This window comes from Osmerus mordax, chromosome 1, assembly GCF_038355195.1.
Source record: "Osmerus mordax isolate fOsmMor3 chromosome 1, fOsmMor3.pri, whole genome shotgun sequence".
Lineage (NCBI taxonomy): Eukaryota > Metazoa > Chordata > Actinopteri > Osmeriformes > Osmeridae > Osmerus > Osmerus mordax.
The window spans coordinates 26,143,619-26,163,119 of record NC_090050.1 but is presented as its reverse complement, the minus strand read 5'-3'; the positions used below and the strand labels follow the sequence as shown (position 1 = coordinate 26,163,119).

The 19,501-nt window shown below is 48.4% G+C and overlaps 1 protein-coding gene across 1 annotated transcript in view; it reads left to right on the top strand.

Moving 5' to 3' along the window:
* The window catches only part of kif21b (kinesin family member 21B), a 53,497-nt gene that overhangs the window by 20,253 nt on the left and 13,743 nt on the right, over window positions 1–19,501 (top strand). The window contains exons 4-26 of the mRNA XM_067255105.1: window positions 474–623; window positions 966–1,097; window positions 1,417–1,572; window positions 1,764–1,879; window positions 2,077–2,272; window positions 2,912–3,101; window positions 3,553–3,616; window positions 3,811–4,035; window positions 5,056–5,158; window positions 6,633–6,765; window positions 7,133–7,321; window positions 7,930–8,129; window positions 10,438–10,545; window positions 10,863–11,191; window positions 11,731–11,890; window positions 13,776–13,964; window positions 14,146–14,247; window positions 15,145–15,310; window positions 15,428–15,488; window positions 15,596–15,644; window positions 16,068–16,282; window positions 16,548–16,622; window positions 17,594–17,707. Of these exons, the coding sequence (XP_067111206.1) occupies window positions 474–623; window positions 966–1,097; window positions 1,417–1,572; window positions 1,764–1,879; window positions 2,077–2,272; window positions 2,912–3,101; window positions 3,553–3,616; window positions 3,811–4,035; window positions 5,056–5,158; window positions 6,633–6,765; window positions 7,133–7,321; window positions 7,930–8,129; window positions 10,438–10,545; window positions 10,863–11,191; window positions 11,731–11,890; window positions 13,776–13,964; window positions 14,146–14,247; window positions 15,145–15,310; window positions 15,428–15,488; window positions 15,596–15,644; window positions 16,068–16,282; window positions 16,548–16,622; window positions 17,594–17,707 (3,422 nt within the window). The remainder of the gene's footprint in view (window positions 1–473; window positions 624–965; window positions 1,098–1,416; window positions 1,573–1,763; window positions 1,880–2,076; window positions 2,273–2,911; window positions 3,102–3,552; window positions 3,617–3,810; window positions 4,036–5,055; window positions 5,159–6,632; window positions 6,766–7,132; window positions 7,322–7,929; window positions 8,130–10,437; window positions 10,546–10,862; window positions 11,192–11,730; window positions 11,891–13,775; window positions 13,965–14,145; window positions 14,248–15,144; window positions 15,311–15,427; window positions 15,489–15,595; window positions 15,645–16,067; window positions 16,283–16,547; window positions 16,623–17,593; window positions 17,708–19,501) is intronic.

Sequence of the window (19,501 nt, the reverse complement as noted above, 5' to 3'; positions counted from 1 at the left end):
AAAAAAAAAAACGTTTTTTATTTTTATAGAAATGATTCTTCTTTTTGCTTTCTGCCTTGCTCTATAGTAGCTTCGTAGATTTGTTTGTTGTGCGTGATCGCCAGGAAAGGTAAAAGGGCACCCAATGACTATAAATAATATCGATCCTGCCACCAAATACAGATTTAAATTAAAGTAACAAGCCTGGCTGAAAGTGTAAGAAGTAGAAAGTACAGATATTTGTGTAAAACATTTAAGGACTGAAAGTAAAAGGTTGTCCGAAATATAAATAGTGACTTAAAGTACTGATACCAGAAAAAAGTACGGAAGTACTTCCCATCTCTGGTGTGTGCACATGTTCTGCTATAGTGTGCATAGTCTGCTATAAAGTGCACATGTTCTGCTATATTGTGCATAGTCTGCTATAAAGTGCACATGTTCTGCTATAGTGTGCATGGTCTGCTATAGAGTGTCTGTGTGTGTGTGTGCTGCAGCTGTACAATGAGGAGATCCTGGACCTGTTTGATGGAGCTCGGGAGCCTGACTGTCGCAGCAGGAAGTCCAGCATCAAGATCCACGAGGACGCCAGTGGCAGCATCTACACCACCGGAGTCACCTCCAGACTCGTCTGCTCCGAGGACGAGGTGTGTGTGTGTGTCTAGGGAGTCAGCTGGCTGAGCGGTTAGGGAAGCGGGCTAGTAATCAGAAGGTTTCCAGTTCGATTCCCGGCTGTGCCAAATGACGTTGTGTCCTTGGGCAAGGCACTTCACCATACTTGCCTCGGGGGGTATGTCCCTGTACTTACTGTAAGTCGCTCTGGATAAGAGCGTCTGCTAAATGACTAAATGTCTGCTAAATGACTAAATGTAAATGTCTCACCTCCAGGACGAGGTGTGTGTGTGTGTGCCACAGCTGTATTAACATGTATTTGTGTGTTTATGGTGTGTATGTGTGTGTTTGTGTGTGTACGTGTGTGTGTGCCCCAGATGCTGCAGTGTCTGAAGCTCGGTGCTCTGTCCAGGACCACGGCCAGCACCCAGATGAACGCCCAGAGCTCGCGCTCCCATGCCATCTTCACCATCCACCTCTGTCAGATGAGGGTCTGCCAGACAGCACTGGTTAGGGAGGGACGGAGGGAGGGAGGGAGGGAGGGAGGGAGGGACGGAGGGAGGGAGGGAGGGAGGGAGGGAGGGAGGGAGGGAGGGAGGGAGGGAGGGACGGAGGGAGGGAGGGAGGGAGGGAGGGAGGGAGGGAAGAATGTCATGATTTAGATAAAGAGGCAGAGATGATGGAAATATAGAAATCTTAATGTCTGTTGAGCCTAATCATCTGTCCACCCACCCGCCCACCCAACCCCACCCCCCTCCCCCTCCCTCTCGCTCCCCCCGTCCCCTCCCCCCATGCCCTCTCCAGGAGGGTGGTGGAGAGAGAAGGGAGGTGAGCACTGGAGATTCCTCCTCCCTGGCCCAGCCTGAGTATGAGACACTGATGGCGAAGTTCCACTTTGTGGACCTGGCAGGTTCTGAGAGGCTGAAGAGGACCGGGGCCACTGGGGAGAGAGCCAGGGAGGGCATCTCCATCAACTGTGGTCTGGTGAGGACTGGGGGACTGTGTGTGTGTGTGTATGATCAATTGTAGGAAAAACATTTATATATTTCATGTTTGTGCAAAGAGAATGGTTATGATAAGAATGTTGGTTGTGTTTGTAGAATGATTCTGGGGTAATGACTGTGATGATGATGGTGATAACTGTGTGCGCGTGCGTGCGTTTGTGTGGTCTGCAGCTGGCTCTGGGGAATGTGATCAGTGCTCTTGGAGACCAGACCAAGAGAGGGGGACATGTTCCCTACAGAGACTCCAAACTCACACGACTGCTGCAGGACTCTCTAGGAGGCAACAGGTAACATACACACACACTCTAACATCTTCTAATAGGCAACTCTTTCACTACAATGTATGTGATATAACACACATACACCCTACCCTACATCAACTGAATCTAACCCTGTCTCCTTCCTTCATCCCCCTCACCTACACACACACACACACCCCACACACACACTCATCCCCCCCCCCCACACACACACACTCACACAGCCAGACGCTGATGATAGCTTGTGTGAGCCCGTCAGACCGGGATTTCATGGAGACCCTGAACACACTGAAGTACGCAAACCGGGCCAGGAACATCAAGAACCGGGTGGTGGTGAACCAGGACAAGACCAGCCAGCAGATAAGCTCCCTGCGGGCGGAGATAGCATGCCTGCAGATGGAGCTGATGGAGTACAAGGCGGTGAGGGTGGGGGGGGTGGGGGGATGAATTTCTGATTTAATTTCTATGGACCAGCTGGTTGCATGATCCCTGTTAGAAACAGAATTAATCTTGTATGAATATTGTTACTGGGTACTATTATGACAATCAGAATGGGATTTATTCGCCATGAAAGTTTGCACAGACAAGGAATTTGCTTTGGCAGGAAGGTGCATACAATAAACATATACCTAAAATGTAAATATGTGGACTATCTATACTAAGGGTACATAAACTAGCAGTACTAAGTGGGATTAGAATATAATTAAATATACAATAAAATAAAATATAAGTTGCCGTAAATTACAATATAAAAATACAAAAATACAAATATTACAAAAAATAAAAATGCATAAGATACCATTATTGTAATGCAGTGCAAAAAGCAGTGTGTTTTAAGCAAGAATTCATTAGAATCAGTGTGGTCCCTTGGCCTTGTTGAAGAGGCCAACAGCGGAAGGGAAGAAACTTCAATCTTTTCAACTTCATATTCTGCTCATGAAAATTCACATTCTGGCCCATCAGTCACTTGAAAATATCTTCTCTGAAGCGTTGGATGAGCTGACTTGTGGCTTGCTGTCTTGTCATTGGCTGACCCTCTCCTTGGCTTCCTGTCCCCAGGGGAAGCGCACGGCGGGCGATGATGGTGAGGACGGTCTGAGCGACCTGTTCCAGGAGAACACCTTGCTGCAGCGTGACTGCAACACACTGCGCATGCGCGTCAAGGCCATGCAGGAAACCATCGACCACCTCAACACACGCGTCACACAGCTCCTGACTAACGAAGTGGGAGCCCTGCTCACCAAGTCAGGTGAGAGGAGGGAGACTTCACCCTTTCATTGGGACTGGATGAATCAAAAGTACCTTAATTACGTTACCTATTAACCTATTTCTGAAACTAGACACATAAATAACCAACACTGGAAAACACAAGAAACAAGCTTTAAGTGCACTGAGCTGCTGGTTCTTCAAGTTTAGTTTCAAAGTAAATGGGAGTCAGGCGGCTGAGCGGTTAGGGAATTGGGCTAGTAATCAGAAGGTTGCTGGTTCGATTCCCGGTCGTGAAAAATTGACGTTGTGTCCTTGGGCAAGGCACTTCACCCTACTTGCCTTGGGGGGAATGTCCCTGTACTTACTGTAAGTCGCTCTGGATAAGAGCGTCTGCTAAATGAATACATGTAAATGTAAAGTAGAACGAAGTGGTCTTGTGGGGCAGCTATGTGCCTCTGAATGACTGAATTTCTCTGACCTTTGACCTGCAGGTGAGGGTAACGAGGAGATTGGGGCGCTAGTTCAAAACTACATCCGAGAGATCGAGGAGCTTCGGTAAGAGTTTCTGGAGTGAATAGTTACTGGAGTTACTGGAGTGAATAGTTTCTGGAGTGAATAGTTACTGGAGTTACTGGAGTGAATAGTTAATGTCCCTCCCCCTCTTACCCTCCCTCCTCTCCCCCCTCTACCTCTCTCCCCCCTCTCATCTCCTCCCCTTCCCGCTCCCCCTCCGACCCCCCTCTGCTCAGGTCCAAGCTCCTGGAGAGCGAGGCCATGAACGAGTCACTCCGTCGCAGCGTATCTCGTCTCTCCTCCCGCTCACCCTTCCCCCCCTCCCTCGGCCCCTCCCCCGGCCACCCTCCTGGCCCCTCCCCCTGCAGGTCCATGGAGGCAGAGATGACAGACGTGATTCGCCGAGCCAAGCTGGACATTGAGAGACTGAAGAAGAAGGAGAGGAGGCAGAGGAGGATGAGGTGAGGAGGGAGGAGGAGGGAGTGGAGGGAAGGAGGATGAGGAGGGAGGAGGAGAGAGGAGGAGGAGGGAGGGGAGGAGGAGGGAGGGGAGGAGTGGAGTGGAGGGAGGGATGGAAGGAGGATGAGGTGAGGTGAGTTTTCTAATAAAGAAACTTTCTGGAGGGCTGACGCTTGGATGTATAGTCAGGACTTTGGTGACAATTGTACCTCACAAATAAATTAACATAACCTGTTTAACCTGTTGACAACAGTGATAATAAACTTTTGTTAACCATATTATCTCTACCTCACCTGTGTGCTGTTGTCTCAGTGTTTGTGTTGAGGTTGAGCTGTAGAGAGGCTCAAAGGCTGGATCTGAGACCTGTCTGCTGGTAGAGGAGGAGGAGGAGAGAGAGGAGGGAGAAGAGCGTTCCTCGCAGGTTAACAAGCTGTTGAGGGAGGGGAGATTACGGGCAGGAGAAATGGGGTGTAAAGAGAGAGGGAAAGGGAGAAAGGTCTTTATTAATGGCTGAGCAGCTTCTCCAATCTCCATATGGACTTGGCAGAGCTCCCAAAACATCATGTCCGCTCACTTCTGGCTTAACAAATCAATATTGAAGTTGATAAGAGTCATGGAGGCCCATTCCTTTTTGTAGTGGATTGGCCTGGTGTCTCCCTTGTGTGTGCCTGCAGTCCAACACACTCTACGCTCAACTGATGTAAAAGCCTGATTGTACACATGCATGTCAAACCTGCCATCACGTTACTTTGTGTTCTGTACTCAAGCATGTAACTTCACTGTTTTTACTATAGGTACGGCTATGTGCTTACATGGTAGTTAATGTAATCTTTATGTACAGGCTTCCAATAAAAGTCTGTTCTTGAGTGAACGTTTCCTTTCAGTGTGAACTTTCACAGGGCTAGAGGGCAGAACCATAACATGAGGTTCAGGATGGCTGTAACAGTAACCATCACTAACAGTAACCATCACTAACTAACCCTAACAGTAACTAACTCTAACCGGCTGTCCTTCACCTGCAGCCCTGAGCTGGAGAAAGGACTGAAGAAACGAGTGAAGCTGCACTCTACCGAGAACGGGGAGGATGCACAGAACGGGGAGGTTGATTCAGACGACTACGCAGAGGTTGGTAGACTACGTAGAGGTTGGTAGACTACGCAGAGGTTGGTAGACTACGTAGAGGTTGGTAGACTACGTAGAGGTTGGTAGACTACATAGAGGTTGGTAGACTACGCAGAGGTTGGTAGACTACGTAGAGGTTGGTAGACTACGTAGAGGTTGGTAGACTACGCAGAGGTTGGTAGACTACGTAGAGGTTGGTAGACTACGCAGAGGTTGGTAGACTACATAGAGGTTGGTAGACTACGCAGAGGTTGGTAGACTACATAGAGGTTGGTAGACTACGCAGAGGTTGGTAGACTACGTAGAGGTTGGTAGACTACGTAGAGGTTGGTAGACTACGCAGAGGTTGGTAGACTACGTAGAGGTTGGTAGACTACGTAGAGGTTGGTAGACTACGCAGAGGTTGGTAGACTACGTAGAGGTTGGTAGACTACGCAGAGGTTGGTAGACTACGCAGAGGTTGGTAGACTACGCAGAGGTTGGTAGACTACGTAGAGGTTGGTAGACTACGTAGAGGTTGGTAGACTACGCAGAGGTTGGTAGACTACGTAGAGGTTGGTAGACTACGCAGAGGTTGGTAGACTACGTAGAGGTTGGTAGACTACGCAGAGGTTGGTAGACTACGTAGAGGTTGGTAGACTACGTAGAGGTTGGTAGACTACGCAGAGGTTGGTAGACTACGCAGAGGTTGGTAGACTACGTAGAGGTTGGTAGACTACGTAGAGGTTGGTAGACTACGTAGAGGTTGGTAGACTAGGTTGGTAGACTACGTAGAGGTTGGTAGACTACGTAGAGGTTGGTAGACTACGCAGAGGTTGGTAGACTACGTAGAGGTTGGTAGACTACGTAGAGGTTGGTAGACTACGCAGAGGTTGTTAGACTACGTAGAGGTTGGTAGACTACGCAGAATTGGTAGACTACGTAGAGGTTGGTAGACTACGTAGAGGTTGGTAGACTACGTAGAGGTTGGTAGACTACGCAGAGGTTGGTAGACTACGTAGAGGTTGGTAGACTACGCAGAGGTTGGTAGACTACGTAGAGGTTGGTAGACTACGCAGAGGTTGGTAGACTACGCAGAGGTTGGTAGACTACGTAGAGGTTGGTAGACTACGTAGAGGTTGGTAGACTACGTAGAGGTTGGTAGACTACGCAGAGGTTGGTAGACTACGTAGAGGTTGGTAGACTACGCAGAGGTTGGTAGACTACGCAGAGGTTGGTAGACTACGCAGAGGTTGGTAGACTACGTAGAGGTTGGTAGACTACGTAGAGGTTGGTAGACTACGCAGAGGTTGGTAGACTACGTAGAGGTTGGTAGACTACGTAGAGGTTGGTCACTGCTTCAGGACAGCTGCTGTCACGAACAAGACAAAAGAGGAAAAGAGGAATGGAACGGTCTTCATAAAAATTAACAGATTTTTAACACCAAATAATTTGATTGTGTATGTGTGTGTACTTTCTGGTGTGTGTGCGTGTGTAGGATGTGATGTCTCCCCTCCAGGAGGAAAGTGGCTGTGAGGAGGACGAGGAGGACGAGGAGGAGGGGAGGGACGAGGAGGAGTTTGACAGCGACGAGAGCCTAGTTGACTCCGACTCCGACACGGACGACAAAGGTAGGAATAAAGAACCTCAACTTTAGGATTAGATTGAAAACAGATGACAAATAAACCCACCTTGTAGCCTGTGAGAAAGACCACAAGTTAAAAATTGTAGTCCGTTTATACTTGAGTGTGCATGTAGCCATCACAATCACAAACTACATCTCACAGCCATTTTCCATGTAACCCATGATTCCCTTTTCCTCTTTCCACTTCCTCCTCACCCATACCCCCGTCCTCTCTTCATCCCCTCTCCACCCTGATTCCCCTCTCCACACCTATCCCCTCCCTTTCCACCCCCATCCCCCTGTCCACCCCCTCCCCTCTCCACCCCCATCCCCCTGTCCACCCCCTCCCCTCTCCACCCCCATCCTCCTCCTAGCCAATTTCCAGGTGGACCTGGCTGACCTGACGTGTGAGATTGAGATCAAGCAGAAGCTGATAGACGAGCTGGAGAACAGCCAGCGCCGGCTGCTGCAGCTGAAGCTGCAGTACGAGGAGAAGCTGGTCTTGCTGCAGAACAAGATCAGAGACACGCAGCTAGAGAGAGACCGTGTGCTGCAAAACCTCAGTGAGCAGGGGACTCTGGGAAATGTAGGAGCAGTGGTGGATTGGGTCAGGGAGAACTCGATGTGAAACAAGAAATCGCTTTAAAGTGTTACACATTCTAATGCAAACACATCAGATTCTGTGAGTTGATCTCTGGGAAATGTAGGCACGTCAGGGTAAGGTGAGTGAGTGGGTGTGTACTGGACAGTGGGCATAACAAGTTTCCTAAGCAAGTTCATATGTGGGTTATGTCAATGTGCCTGTTCTGCACAAGCTCAGCATTAGACATAGTCAGGATGAACACACAGCCACCTTAGTGAGTGGGTCTGACTGGGACACTCACACAGGCTGTATTGATGATGGCTGATCACGCTCAGACACTGGGACAGTGTTGGCTCAGTGAGCTGACTTGTGTGCTTATCGTCAACAAACAGAGGTGTGTTTCACAACCTCAAAGTACTGTGACAGAAAAACAATTTTCAATACTTGGAGCGATAGTTATGTACGCTAACGCGTCCTTGCATTTAGCATAGTCCGCACATCCAAAACACAGCTGACTGCCCAAGTTCGGTAACTGTTGGAAATGTAGTCCCACAGGGTCTATTCTCATACTCTCCCTTTCCTGCTCAGTGTCCATGGAGAACTACACGGAGGAGAAGGCCAGCCGGATCAAGTGTGAGTACGAGAAGCGTCTGAAGGAGATGAACCGGGACCTGCTGAAGCTGCAGGCCGCGCAGAAGGAGCATGCACGCCTGCTGAAGAACCAGGAGCGCTACGAAAGGGAGCTGAAGAAGCTGCAGAATGAGGTCAACGACATGAAAAAGGCCAAGGTGAGGAGGGGGGAGAAGTGAGGGGGGGAGGTTAGGAGAGGGGAAGAGGTGAGGGACGTGAAGAGAGAAGGCGAGACGAGCAGGAAAAAACATGTTCCATACATGTTGCAATCAAAGGTGATTTCTCTCTCACTTGTATGCCCAGAAGCATGAGGGCAGCTCTTGTCTGTTCCAGAGGTGTTTGTCTGCATCACTGAGGCTGAGGCACGAGAACACTCTGGATCACTGCTACACTACAGTCAGTAGAGCCTACCACGCCGTCCCTCGTGCAGCACTGGGTCACTCTGACCATGCCATGGTCCATCTGATTCCTGCATACAGGCAGAAATTAAAGCTCTGTAAACCTGTTGTGAGGACATCAAAACAGTGGACCAGTGAGGCTATGGAGGATCTGCAGGCGTGCTTGGACTGCACTGACTGGGACATGTTCACAACTGCTACCAAACTCACAGAGGCTGTGGATGAACTCACAGAGACTGTGACGTCGTACATCAGCTTCTGTGAGGACTGCTGTATTCCAACACGCACCAGGGTGAACTTCAACAACGACAAGCCCTGGTTCTCAGCAGAGCTCAGATGGTTGAAGTCAGAGAAGGAGGAAGCATTTAGGAGTGGGGATAGAGACAGATTCAAGGAGTTGAAGAACAGGTTTAGCAAGGCGGTGAGAGAGGCTAAACGACCGTACTCAGAGAGACTGAAGCGCCAGTTCTCTGCTAACAACTCTGCTTCTGTCTGGAGAGGGCTCAGGCAAATTACCAACTACAAGCCCAGAGCCCCCCACTCCACTAACGACTCCCGCCTGGCCAACGACCTGAACGAGTTCTACTGTAGATTTGAAAGACAATTGGACTGTCCTGATCTAACGCCTCCCACCCAGGAGGCCTCCCACCTCCCCCCCTCTACAGTGACGACTCTCTCCATTGAGGAGAGTGAAGTTAACAGACTTTTCAAGAGGCAGAACCCCCGCAAAGCAGCTGGGCCGGACTCTGTCTCTCCTGCCACCCTCAAACACTGCGCTGTCTCCGGTGTTTACCAACATCTTTAACATCTCCCTTGAGACATGCCATGTGCCAGCCTGTCTCAAGTCCTCCACCATCATCCCTGTGCCCAAAAAGCCAAGGCCAACAGGACTCAATGACTACAGACCCGTCGCCCTGACCTCTGTGGTTATTAAGTCTTTTGAGTGCCTTGTGCTGGCACACCTCAAATCCATCCCCGCCCTGCTTCAGGACAAGCTCTCCCAGCTGAACGTGCCCGACTCCACCTGCAGGTGGATCACAGACTTCCTGTCTGACAGGAAGTAGTGCGTTAAGCTGGGAACACAAGTCTCTGACTCCCGGTCCATCAGCACCGGATCTCCTCAGGGCTGCGTCCTTTCCCCTCTGCTTTTCTCCCTGTACACCAACAGTTGTACCTCCAGTCATCCGTCTGTTAAACTTCTGAAGTTTGCGGACGACACCACCCTCATTGGGCTCATCTCTGACGGGGACAAGTCTAATTATAGGTGGGAAGCTGACAACCTGGTGACTTGGTGCAGCCAGAACAACTTAGAGCTCAATGCTTTTAAGACAGTGGAGATGGTTGTGGACTTCAGGAAAAATACAGCCCCACTCACCCCCATCACCCTGTGCGACTCCCCAGTCAACACTGTGGAGTCCTTCCGCTTTCTGGGCACCATCCTCTCCCAGGACCTCAAGTGGGAACTGAACATCAGCTCCCTCACCAAGAAAGCATAACAGAGGATGTACTTCCTACGGCAGCTGAAGAAATTCAACCTGCCAAAGACGATGATGGTGCACTTCTACACAGCCATCATTGAGTCCATCCTCACCTCTTCCATCACCATCTGGTACGCTGCTGCCACTGCCAAGGACAAGAGCAGACTGCAGCGTATCATCCCCTCTGCTGAGAAGGTGATTGGCTGCAATCTGCCTACCCTCGAGGACCCTGAGGCAAGCGAGGAAGATTGTGGCCGACCCCTCCCACCCTGGCCACTCCCTGTTCCAGCTACTCCCCTCCGGCAGAAGGCTGCAGTACATCAGGACCAAAACCTCACACCATAAGAACAGTTTCTTTCCATGCCACTGGCCTCTTCAACAAGGCCAAGGACTCCCATTGACATTCATTCATTATTTAATTATGTTGACCACTCATGCTGCTCATTCTTATCCTTATTCTTATTTTTATATATATTTTATTTTATATTTAAATTGTTTTATTCTTAGATTGTTTAGTTCTTAGGAATAGTTAAACTTTTCCTTAATACGTAGCAATCGTCCTCTAACGCAGTACCGGCTCTCGTCCCCAGGTGACGCTGATGAAGCAGATGAAGGAGGAGCAGCAGAGGAGGAGGATGGTGGAGGCCAAGAGGAACAGGGAGATTGCCCAGCTCAAGAAGGAACAACGGCGACAAGAGGTGTGTGTGTTCTCGTGTGATCCCCTCTCTAACCCTCCAGTACCAGATCCCCTCTCTAACCCTCCCGTACCAGATTCCCTCTAACCCTCCAGTACCAGATCCCCTCTCTCACCCTCCAGTAACAGATCCCCTCTCTAACCCTCCCGTACCAGATCCCCTCTCTAACCCTCCAGTACCAGATCCCCTCTTTAACCCTCCAGTACCAGATTCCCTCCGACCCTCCAGTACCAGATCCCCTCTCTAACCCTCCAGTACCAGATCCCCTCTCTAACCCTCCAGTACCAGATCCCCTCTCTAACCCTGACCCTGACCTCCAGTACCAGATCCGTTCTCTGGAGTCCCAGAAGCGTCAGCAGGAGCTGGTTCTGCGCAGGAAGACCCAGGAAGTGACGGCCCTGCGCCGGCTGGCCAAGCCCATGTCGGAGCGGGCGGCGGGCCGGGTGGCGGGAAGGGTGGGGCGCCGTCCACAGCAGCTGGACTCTGGCACCGAGCTCTCGGCCAGCACCACCTCATCGGAGACGGACACCAACAGGGGTGTTGGGGGCAGCAGCGTGTCCAGCATTGTGAGACAGTGGAACACCAAGTCCAATGGGTTCGGCTACCATGATGACAATGAGGGGACCACCAATGGGACACGCGCAGTCAGGTAAGGGTGTTGAGGGCTTAGGGTTCAAGCATTCAAGGGTTCATTAGAACCGTCAAATACTTTGTTAGAGAATGAGAAGGACTGATCTTCTGTCTTTAAAAGAATGCTATTTATCATAAATTCTCAAAGTGTCTAAAAAAATGTATTTGTGTTAGTGTGTTTGTCTAGCCAGACAGTTTCTGCCTGTTTTTATTCCTGTCTTTGCCAATAGCCATGATCTGTCAAAGCCTAGCTGCATTTCTGTGTTGAGATTTGGCTATTAGATCCTGTCCACTTTACTTCGCAAAGAACCGGTATTGAGTGTTGCAGTTGAATTAGAGAGAGGCTCCAGCCTGTACTGGTCAGTCAAACACAGACTAGAATAGGTTGTCAGCTGGAATGGAGAGGCTTTGAGGTCATTTGTATTGATGGACTGTTTCGCACACTCCTCTCACTCCCACACTCCTCTCACTCCCACACTCCTCTCCCCCCCCCCCCTCCCTCTGTCTCCCCCCCCCTCTCTCTGTCCCCCCCCCCCCTCTCTGTCTCCCCCCCAGCAGGAAGAAGGCCCCTCAGAGGAAGGCAGTGCTCCCTGCTGGCAGCAGCTTCTCCAAGGCGGCTCGTCTAAAGTGGCAGAAGCTGGAGCGCCGGGTTCTGGACATTGTGATGCAGCGCATGACTGTCGCAAACGTGGCGGCCGATATGGACCGTCTCATTAAGGTACCCCCTTCCCTCCTCCCCCCTAACCTTGGTCTTATTAAGGTACCCCCTTCCCTCCTCCCCCCTAACCTTGGTCTCATTAAGGTACCCCCTTCCCTCCTCCCCCCTAACCTTGGTCTTATTAAGGTACCCCCTTCCCTCCTCCCCCCTAACCTTGGTCTCATTAAGGTACCCCCTTCCCTCCTCCCCCCTAACCTTGGTCTCATTAAGGTACCCCCTTCCCTCCTCCCCCCTAACCTTGGTCTTATTAAGGTACCCCCTTCCCTCCTCCCCCCTAACCTTGACATGGACATCCTTATTATATACCAGTTGTACTCTGTCCTGGATGTGTCCTCTCAGTGAGAGTGTGTCTCTTTGGTTCTTTTTCTCTTAATTTTTTCTTAATCTTTGTATTATTGTGTTCTTGTTTTATTATTATTGTGGTAGTGGCACCACCAGGGGGGTATTCCAGGTAGCGGGTTTAGTGAAAGAGTTGGTTAACCCTGATTCCCTCAATTACACCCTCAATTACAAATGAAGGTTAACTCTTACCTACTCTACCATGATTAATGTAAACCAGAGATAGAAAGCAAGAGGTGAGGAAGGAGGAGTAGGACAAGCCATAGCTGAGGAGAAGGTCTCAGGAGATCAAGAATCCACAGAACAATGCTTCACAATTCCTTTTATACCCAAGAACAACCAATAACACCACAATCTTGACCCTTACTTATCAACATATGACTAGCAATGCTACAGTAAGTTTCACAATGAGGTGTGAGAGCCATCAAGTTGAGACTCCATCCAGTAACTCCAGATTTTACCATATAAGAGGTGGGGGCAGGTTGACACTTAACCTTACAAGATCAGCCTTTATTCTTCTGACCTAAGTAACCCATCTCTTGGTCAAAATGGAAATTCAGCAAATAAAAATTCAACAATGAGTATTTATATAGGATTCTTTTCCCAAAATTAACATCACCTTTGACCATGCACCCTCCTGTAACTGGTGTTCCAGCAAATCTATTTCAAGATTAGCCTTTACTCTTCTGCTTTAAGTAGGCCTACACCATCTCTTGGTCAGTTTTTGGCACTTTCTTCATGAGATGCAGTTTTTACAACTCATTTACTTGTAACTGGGAACACATGAGATAACATTAAATTCCACAGTCCCACATGCAGAATTCACCTGCCATCAAATGAACATCTCACTGCGTACCGCATCCATGCTCTATTCAACAGGATCACAAATAATTTTTCTATTCATTATTCTCTTAATGTCAGCCTTAATTATGCCTAACCTGTTCGTAATATGTTTTTATATTTACTATAACATTGAACATGCTATTTTATTAAGACCACCACTTTTTCACCTGTAATATTAACAGTGTGGTTAAATGTTCAATGTATGGACTGGCTGCTGCATTCAAATGTATGCATTGACTCGGCCAGCACTTGTCTCCCACGTAATACGCTGCTACAGCCGTACCTATTGCTTTTTTCCAGAATATGTGCTCAGATTCACCATAAACACGTATTAACACTTCTATCTGAAGTGTGGTGAAGTAAGAAAACGTCGCCAGGTGCCATGGCGAATCCTAGTATCGGAGTTCCATTCATGTTGGCTTTCAATAATTCTCATGCCCACGCTTAACTCAGAGTGGACGTACTCCGAGTGGATCTAACACATTCAAATCAGCTTTTCTGGAACCGAAAAGTTGGAGTTTCCCATTTTAGGGTAAATCAACTCAGAGTTCAGCGTTAGGTTCACAGTTTGTTGAACCCGCTTTCTGGAATACTCCCTGAACATGTGTTGGACCTTTATTCCTCTTTTGTCGTTCTTTCCTAACCAGCTGATACTGACCTTATATGGACTGTCTGTTTCCCCTCCGGTGTTCTGCTGAGCCAGAAGCGAGAGGAGCTGTCTCTGCAGCAGGACTCCCTGCTGTGCCGGCGGGAGGTCCTCATGGCCGAGGGGGAGGAGCGCCTCCTCCAGGAAGCGAACGAAGAGATTGAGGTCCTCAACGCCAACGTGGACTACATCAACGACAGTCTGTCAGACTGCCAGGCCACCATCGTCCAGATAGAGGAGTCCAAGGTAGGGATGCGCTCACACAAACACACACTCACACACAGGCTAACATATGTATGTATATATATACACATCCTCAAACATACACACACACACATACACACCCTCACTTTAAAATACACACACATATACTTTACAGTCTCTCGTGTTCCTTTGTGGCCTACTGAAGCCTGGGTGTTTCCTGCAGGATGAGCTGGACTCGGTGGACACGTCTGTGGTCATTAGCTCCTGTTCCCTGGCCGAGGCACGCCACCTTCTGGAGCACTTCCTCAAGGCTTCCATAGACAGGGTGAGGAACACTTAACCATAACCCTAACCATAACCTTGCTGGAGCACTTCCTCAAGGCTTGCATAGACAGGTGAGAAACTGATTCATTGGTTTGTTGTTTGCCTGAACATTCTTGGAACTGGATTGGAGAAAGAGTTTGCATTGGAAGGAAAAAATTACAATTAATTGTTTGTTTATTTGATTTGAGTTGGTGATATCGCACCCCCTGAGCTGTTTACTGCTTTTATACAACAGTTACATCAGTGGAACATTTCTGGAAACAATGAACAACTCAGTGTGTTTTACACTGATTTTATTCAACTCTGCCTAGGAAAAATAAAATAAAATGTTGCTTTTTGGTCGACTAATCACTTTTAATAGTTATCTGGGTGCTAGGCATGATCAAATGAGGCCTATAATTCCTGAAGAGAAAGTGATGCCCTCCAATAGTTAACATGTATAAATAACTGAACTTGTAATGGAAAGAATCCTAAACGTTTTCCTCCAGTGGATAGACAACCCATGAGGTGCTGGTCAACAGTGACAGAAAGCAAGACCATAGTAACCAAATCAGAAACCTTCTATCTTGTGAGAGTTGTGGAAAGGCATAGTAATTGTGAGAGTTATGGAAAAGCGTCGTTGTTTGCACAATATTGGTTAGCTGTGTTGGGTTAGTCACTAGTGCTTTTCCTGGAGTAATTCTCCTTCTGCTGGTAAGGATAAAGAAGCACAGCCAGCGACCACTCTAATGGATGAGTTGTGTTTGACTGGTGGGTGTCTCCCCCTGCTGGTGAGAGCAGGGACTGACTGGTGGGTGTCTCCCCCTGCTGGTGAGAGTAGGGACTGCAGGTGTGTGTCTCCCCCTGCTGTTGAGAGCAGGGACTGACTGGTGTGTGTCTCCCCTGCTGGTGAGAGCAGGGACTGCAGGTGGCCCAGAAGGAGGCTCAGATCCGCCTGCTGGAGGGCCAGCTCAAACAGACGGACGTGATTGGTTCAGCCCACAACCACATGATCCTGGATGCGCTGCGGGAGAAAGCTGAGTGTATCCCAGAGCTGCACGCGCTCATACACAATGTACAGCAGGGTGTGTATACACATGCACACACACATTCTTATACACAATCAGAGAAACGTGAGGGGTCAGTATGCAGGGTTTCATATCTGTGATGTGTGTGGTGTGTGTGTGTGTTGTGGTCCACAGAGAACGGGTACACCAGCACAGACGAGGAGCCATCAGAGTTCAGCCAGGCCTCGGAGGGCAGGTGAGATGAGCTCTCTGCAGCCCACTGAACGGCTCCGGTATGCTAACAGCATCACCATGTTCAATATTACTCTCTCTTTCTCCTGTTCAATCTTTCTCTCCCTCCAGTGTCTCCTACATGAAGGAGTCTACCAGTCATGATGACTTCAAGCTGAAGGTACAGAACACCCTCATCTCATGTTTGCTCCTTTATCGGGAGAGCTTACTTCCAAAAAGCCAAGGCGGGGCTTTTTTGGCACAGGGAGGGGGGGGGGGGTTCTGTTGATACATTTCGCCTAGGGCGCCAGATGTGCTAGGACCGGTACTGATTGGATCTGCCCAGAGCCACAACACTACAACTCAAACTAGCGCAAGACATCAACGTCATCATTCTCAGCCACTCCCTCTGTCCGCTGATTGGACCACCAAAATTGTGGTTTGCAAAAACCGACTAATATACCGAAAGCCCAGACCTAGTACAAAAGCAAAATGAAAATTGAGCGGAAGTACGTAGGAGGGCAGAGCCAGGCTAATGTTGACTCTCTCTCTGTCTATCCCCCTCCCTCCCTATTTCTCTTTCTCCCCCCCCCCTCCCCCCCAGATGGAGCCCCGTCTCTCGGCCCAAATGAAGGCCGTATCGGCAGAGTACCTGTGCCCCGTGATGGACCCCTCCACCAAGGCCATCACCAAGTCGCTGGTCTCCCTCACCGACATCCAGGAGGGGAGCCTGGGGGGGCTGAGCCTCTCTGTGCTGGACCCCCTTTACAGGGACAGGGTGTCCCGCACAGTCAGCCTGCCTGTCAGGGGGCACACCTTGTGAGTTTGCAGATCCCAGACTGTTTGGCTAACGCTAACGCTAATTCTTCATAGTCCCTTTGTTAGAGTTGCGGTGTTGTCTTGGTGTGTTTATAGCTAATACTACTGTAACATATAGCTATATAGCCTTCTACTGCTTTGATAGAAGAGGGAAATGAAATCTCTACCCCTAAGGATTTAATGGTCCTTGGTGGTCTTGTACTGTGGTTTATGCTCTTGCCTTAATGTGTGTTTGTGTGCACTTGTGTGTGTGTGCTCCTGGCAGTCCCAGGCAGTCCCGGGGGTCTGACACCTCCCCTGTGACCAGGAGGAAGTCATATGACCGTGGCCAGTCATACAGGTACCTCTCTCCCGTCAAATCGTTGCTAAGCAGGAAGTGTCACTGTGGGCTGATGCAGACGCACAGTTCAGTTCAGCGCAAGCTGAGGCTCACCGTGACAACGCTAGTGCTGACATTTGGAGGGGGGGGAGGAGTAATGGAGGGTGTGCTAGTCTAAATCAGGCAGAGCAGTGATTGTCTAAATAAAACCAAACATTGTGCCAGCATTTGCTCTTGGTCACACCAGCACCAGCACAGTATCTTCCGGCATGTAGCACTCACCGCTCTTCTAGATGTTAGGTTGGTTATTTGGTGGTTAATTTAACTTTTGACTACTGTACTATGTGTATCATTGTCAGTTTCCTCCTGAGAGAAATGTTTCTCTCTGGGCCGGTTTGGACTTTCTCAGTCCGTTACTAGATTAACCCTAACACTTACTTTAACAGTTACCAGTCTGCCATGACAGAGAGCAAGCTGCTGCTTTAAATGGGAATGAGAGGAGCTGCTGTGATTGGCCCAATTACCGACACAAAATAATTATCAACAAAATATTGGCCAATGATCGACTTGCACTTCCTCTTGCGTCTCGACCCAGAAACTAGGGCCCTGTGACTCAGCCATATGTAGTGAGGGATAGAAGCTGTTTTTTTATTTATTTATCAGAAAATAAGCTGGCATATCTAAAAGAAGTTATATCAATATTTATTGACGGAAGATGACAGATGATGGGGTTGACTAGAAGATCACTGTGTATATTGATTTTGAGAAGACAAAAGAAGTTATTGATGAAAAGGAATGTCTCTCTTTCCCACACACCTCACCCCTCCCTCCCTCCTCTCCCCGCACACCTCACCCCTCCCTCCCCCTCTCCCCGCACACCCCACCCCTCCCTCCTCTCCCCGTTCCCCATTCACCCCTCCTCTCCGCCCGCCCGCCCGCACACCACACCCCTTCCCCCCTCCACTCCCCACACACCTCACCCCTCCCACCAGGCCTCCTGACGGGGGCTGCACCCCCCCCTCCTCCCCCCCCCTCAGGCTACGCAACGATCGCAACGTCTTCTCCAGGCTCACCAGCAACCAGAACCAGGGCTCCGCGCTGGACAAGTGAGTAGATACACATGCAAACACAGGGTTAGGTCTTTAAAACCTCTCAGCGATACGACCATCTTCCCTTCCGGTCTTTTGTTTTTCTCTTACCGTAACAACAAGATCCTTCGTGGGTCTCCTGGCAGGCCTGCAGAGAGCCACACCACTGTGGTAGAGAGTCTCCTCTTTTATTATTGACTAGCTGGTTTATTTCTCCAATAGATCTCACAGAGATTCAAACACACACTAGACCCACTCTCACACAAAGAGACACACTCACACATAAACACACCCTAATAGATGTTAACAGGAAATGTTGGTCACCTTTACCTTCCTTTCTTATTTCAGTTCTCTGTTCTGAAATGGCAGCAGTTAATTTAGCCCCCGGCCCCCAACTCCTAAACAGTTGATTTCGATTTTCTATCTTTATTAATCCCTGACGCTTCTAGAATGTATTGATCCCCTAATTGTTAGAGGAAGCTGCATGGAATGATTTTGTGCTTCGTGGCCGGTCTGGGGGTGTGTGTGTATGGGAGGGAGAGAGAGGGGTTTAGAGCATCCTGTGGATCCTCATTATCTGAACCAGGAGTTGGTAAATTGTTCACAGGAGAGAACATATTAGCCCCCACTGTTAATGTTGTCTTTGGTGGCCACTTTGTATTTTGATTGAGGCAGCAGAGAAAAGTGATTGGCACAGAGGGCAAAATGGATTGTCTGATGTCTGATGGGAGAATAAATGATGAGAGGAATGTATGTTTATACATTGTCCCTCCCTGTGTTGCCTTCTGGTATGAAATGCGCTATATAAATAAAGTTTAACGTATAACTGACAGTAGAAAAGGAGGTTAAGAGCTGTCTAACCCTTACACTGTCTGATGACTTTTATTTTGCAAGGTTTTTCTTTTGTGACCGTAATTATTTTTTATGGTGACATAGTTATCATTCTTTGTTTCTACGGTGACATAGTATCATTCTTCGTTTCTACGGTGACATAGTATAATTATTTGTTTCTACAGTGACAGTATCATTCTTCTAATGCTTTTACATCCGAAGATTTTGTGTTTTTGTACAGTTGTATTTACTAACCTTTATATTATGCATTTATTAACCTAAATGACTGTCTGGATAAGAGAGTCTGCTAAATGACAAAATGTGAATGCAGGATATCCCATTGAAGAAAAAATCCTTTTGAAAGGCACTCAGTCCAAAATAACTATATATAGATAAAAGCCCTAACGAACACAAAATACATAGAGTATGTATTTACTGATGCGAATACATTTGTCAATAAAAGCAGATGCTAAAATAACATTCTGAATCAAACTGCATCACAGGGCAGCAGGATACAATACATTATTTCAGTCAGAAGCCATGAGCAGTTTTTTGTTTCCACCCCTAACCCTAACCCTTCACACAGATGATGTAGTGTTCACTGTAGGAACATGAGGATGCATAATGATGGGGTCTCTTCAGCCTGCTATTAGAGACAAGGCTGTCTCTCAACTGACAGCTTAGTTGCTATTCTCTGCAGCATGTTGTATCGTCTTTGATTGAGGTCACAAAAGTGTTCTTTTATATAACGTGCCCCTTTTCTTCCTAATCAGAAATGGGTCCTTCAATGCAATCAGTCTTATGTGCTTCTCAGGCATGAAACAGGGGACATGATCACACATGAAAGTGTATTTAAAGAATGTTTACAAGTGCACATTGTTAAAAAAGGGAAGTTATTTTATTCCCCGCTGTCCGAACTTTCTAAATTCTAATACCTACTGGAGTATTCTTACCTACATTTACATTTATGCATTTAGCAGA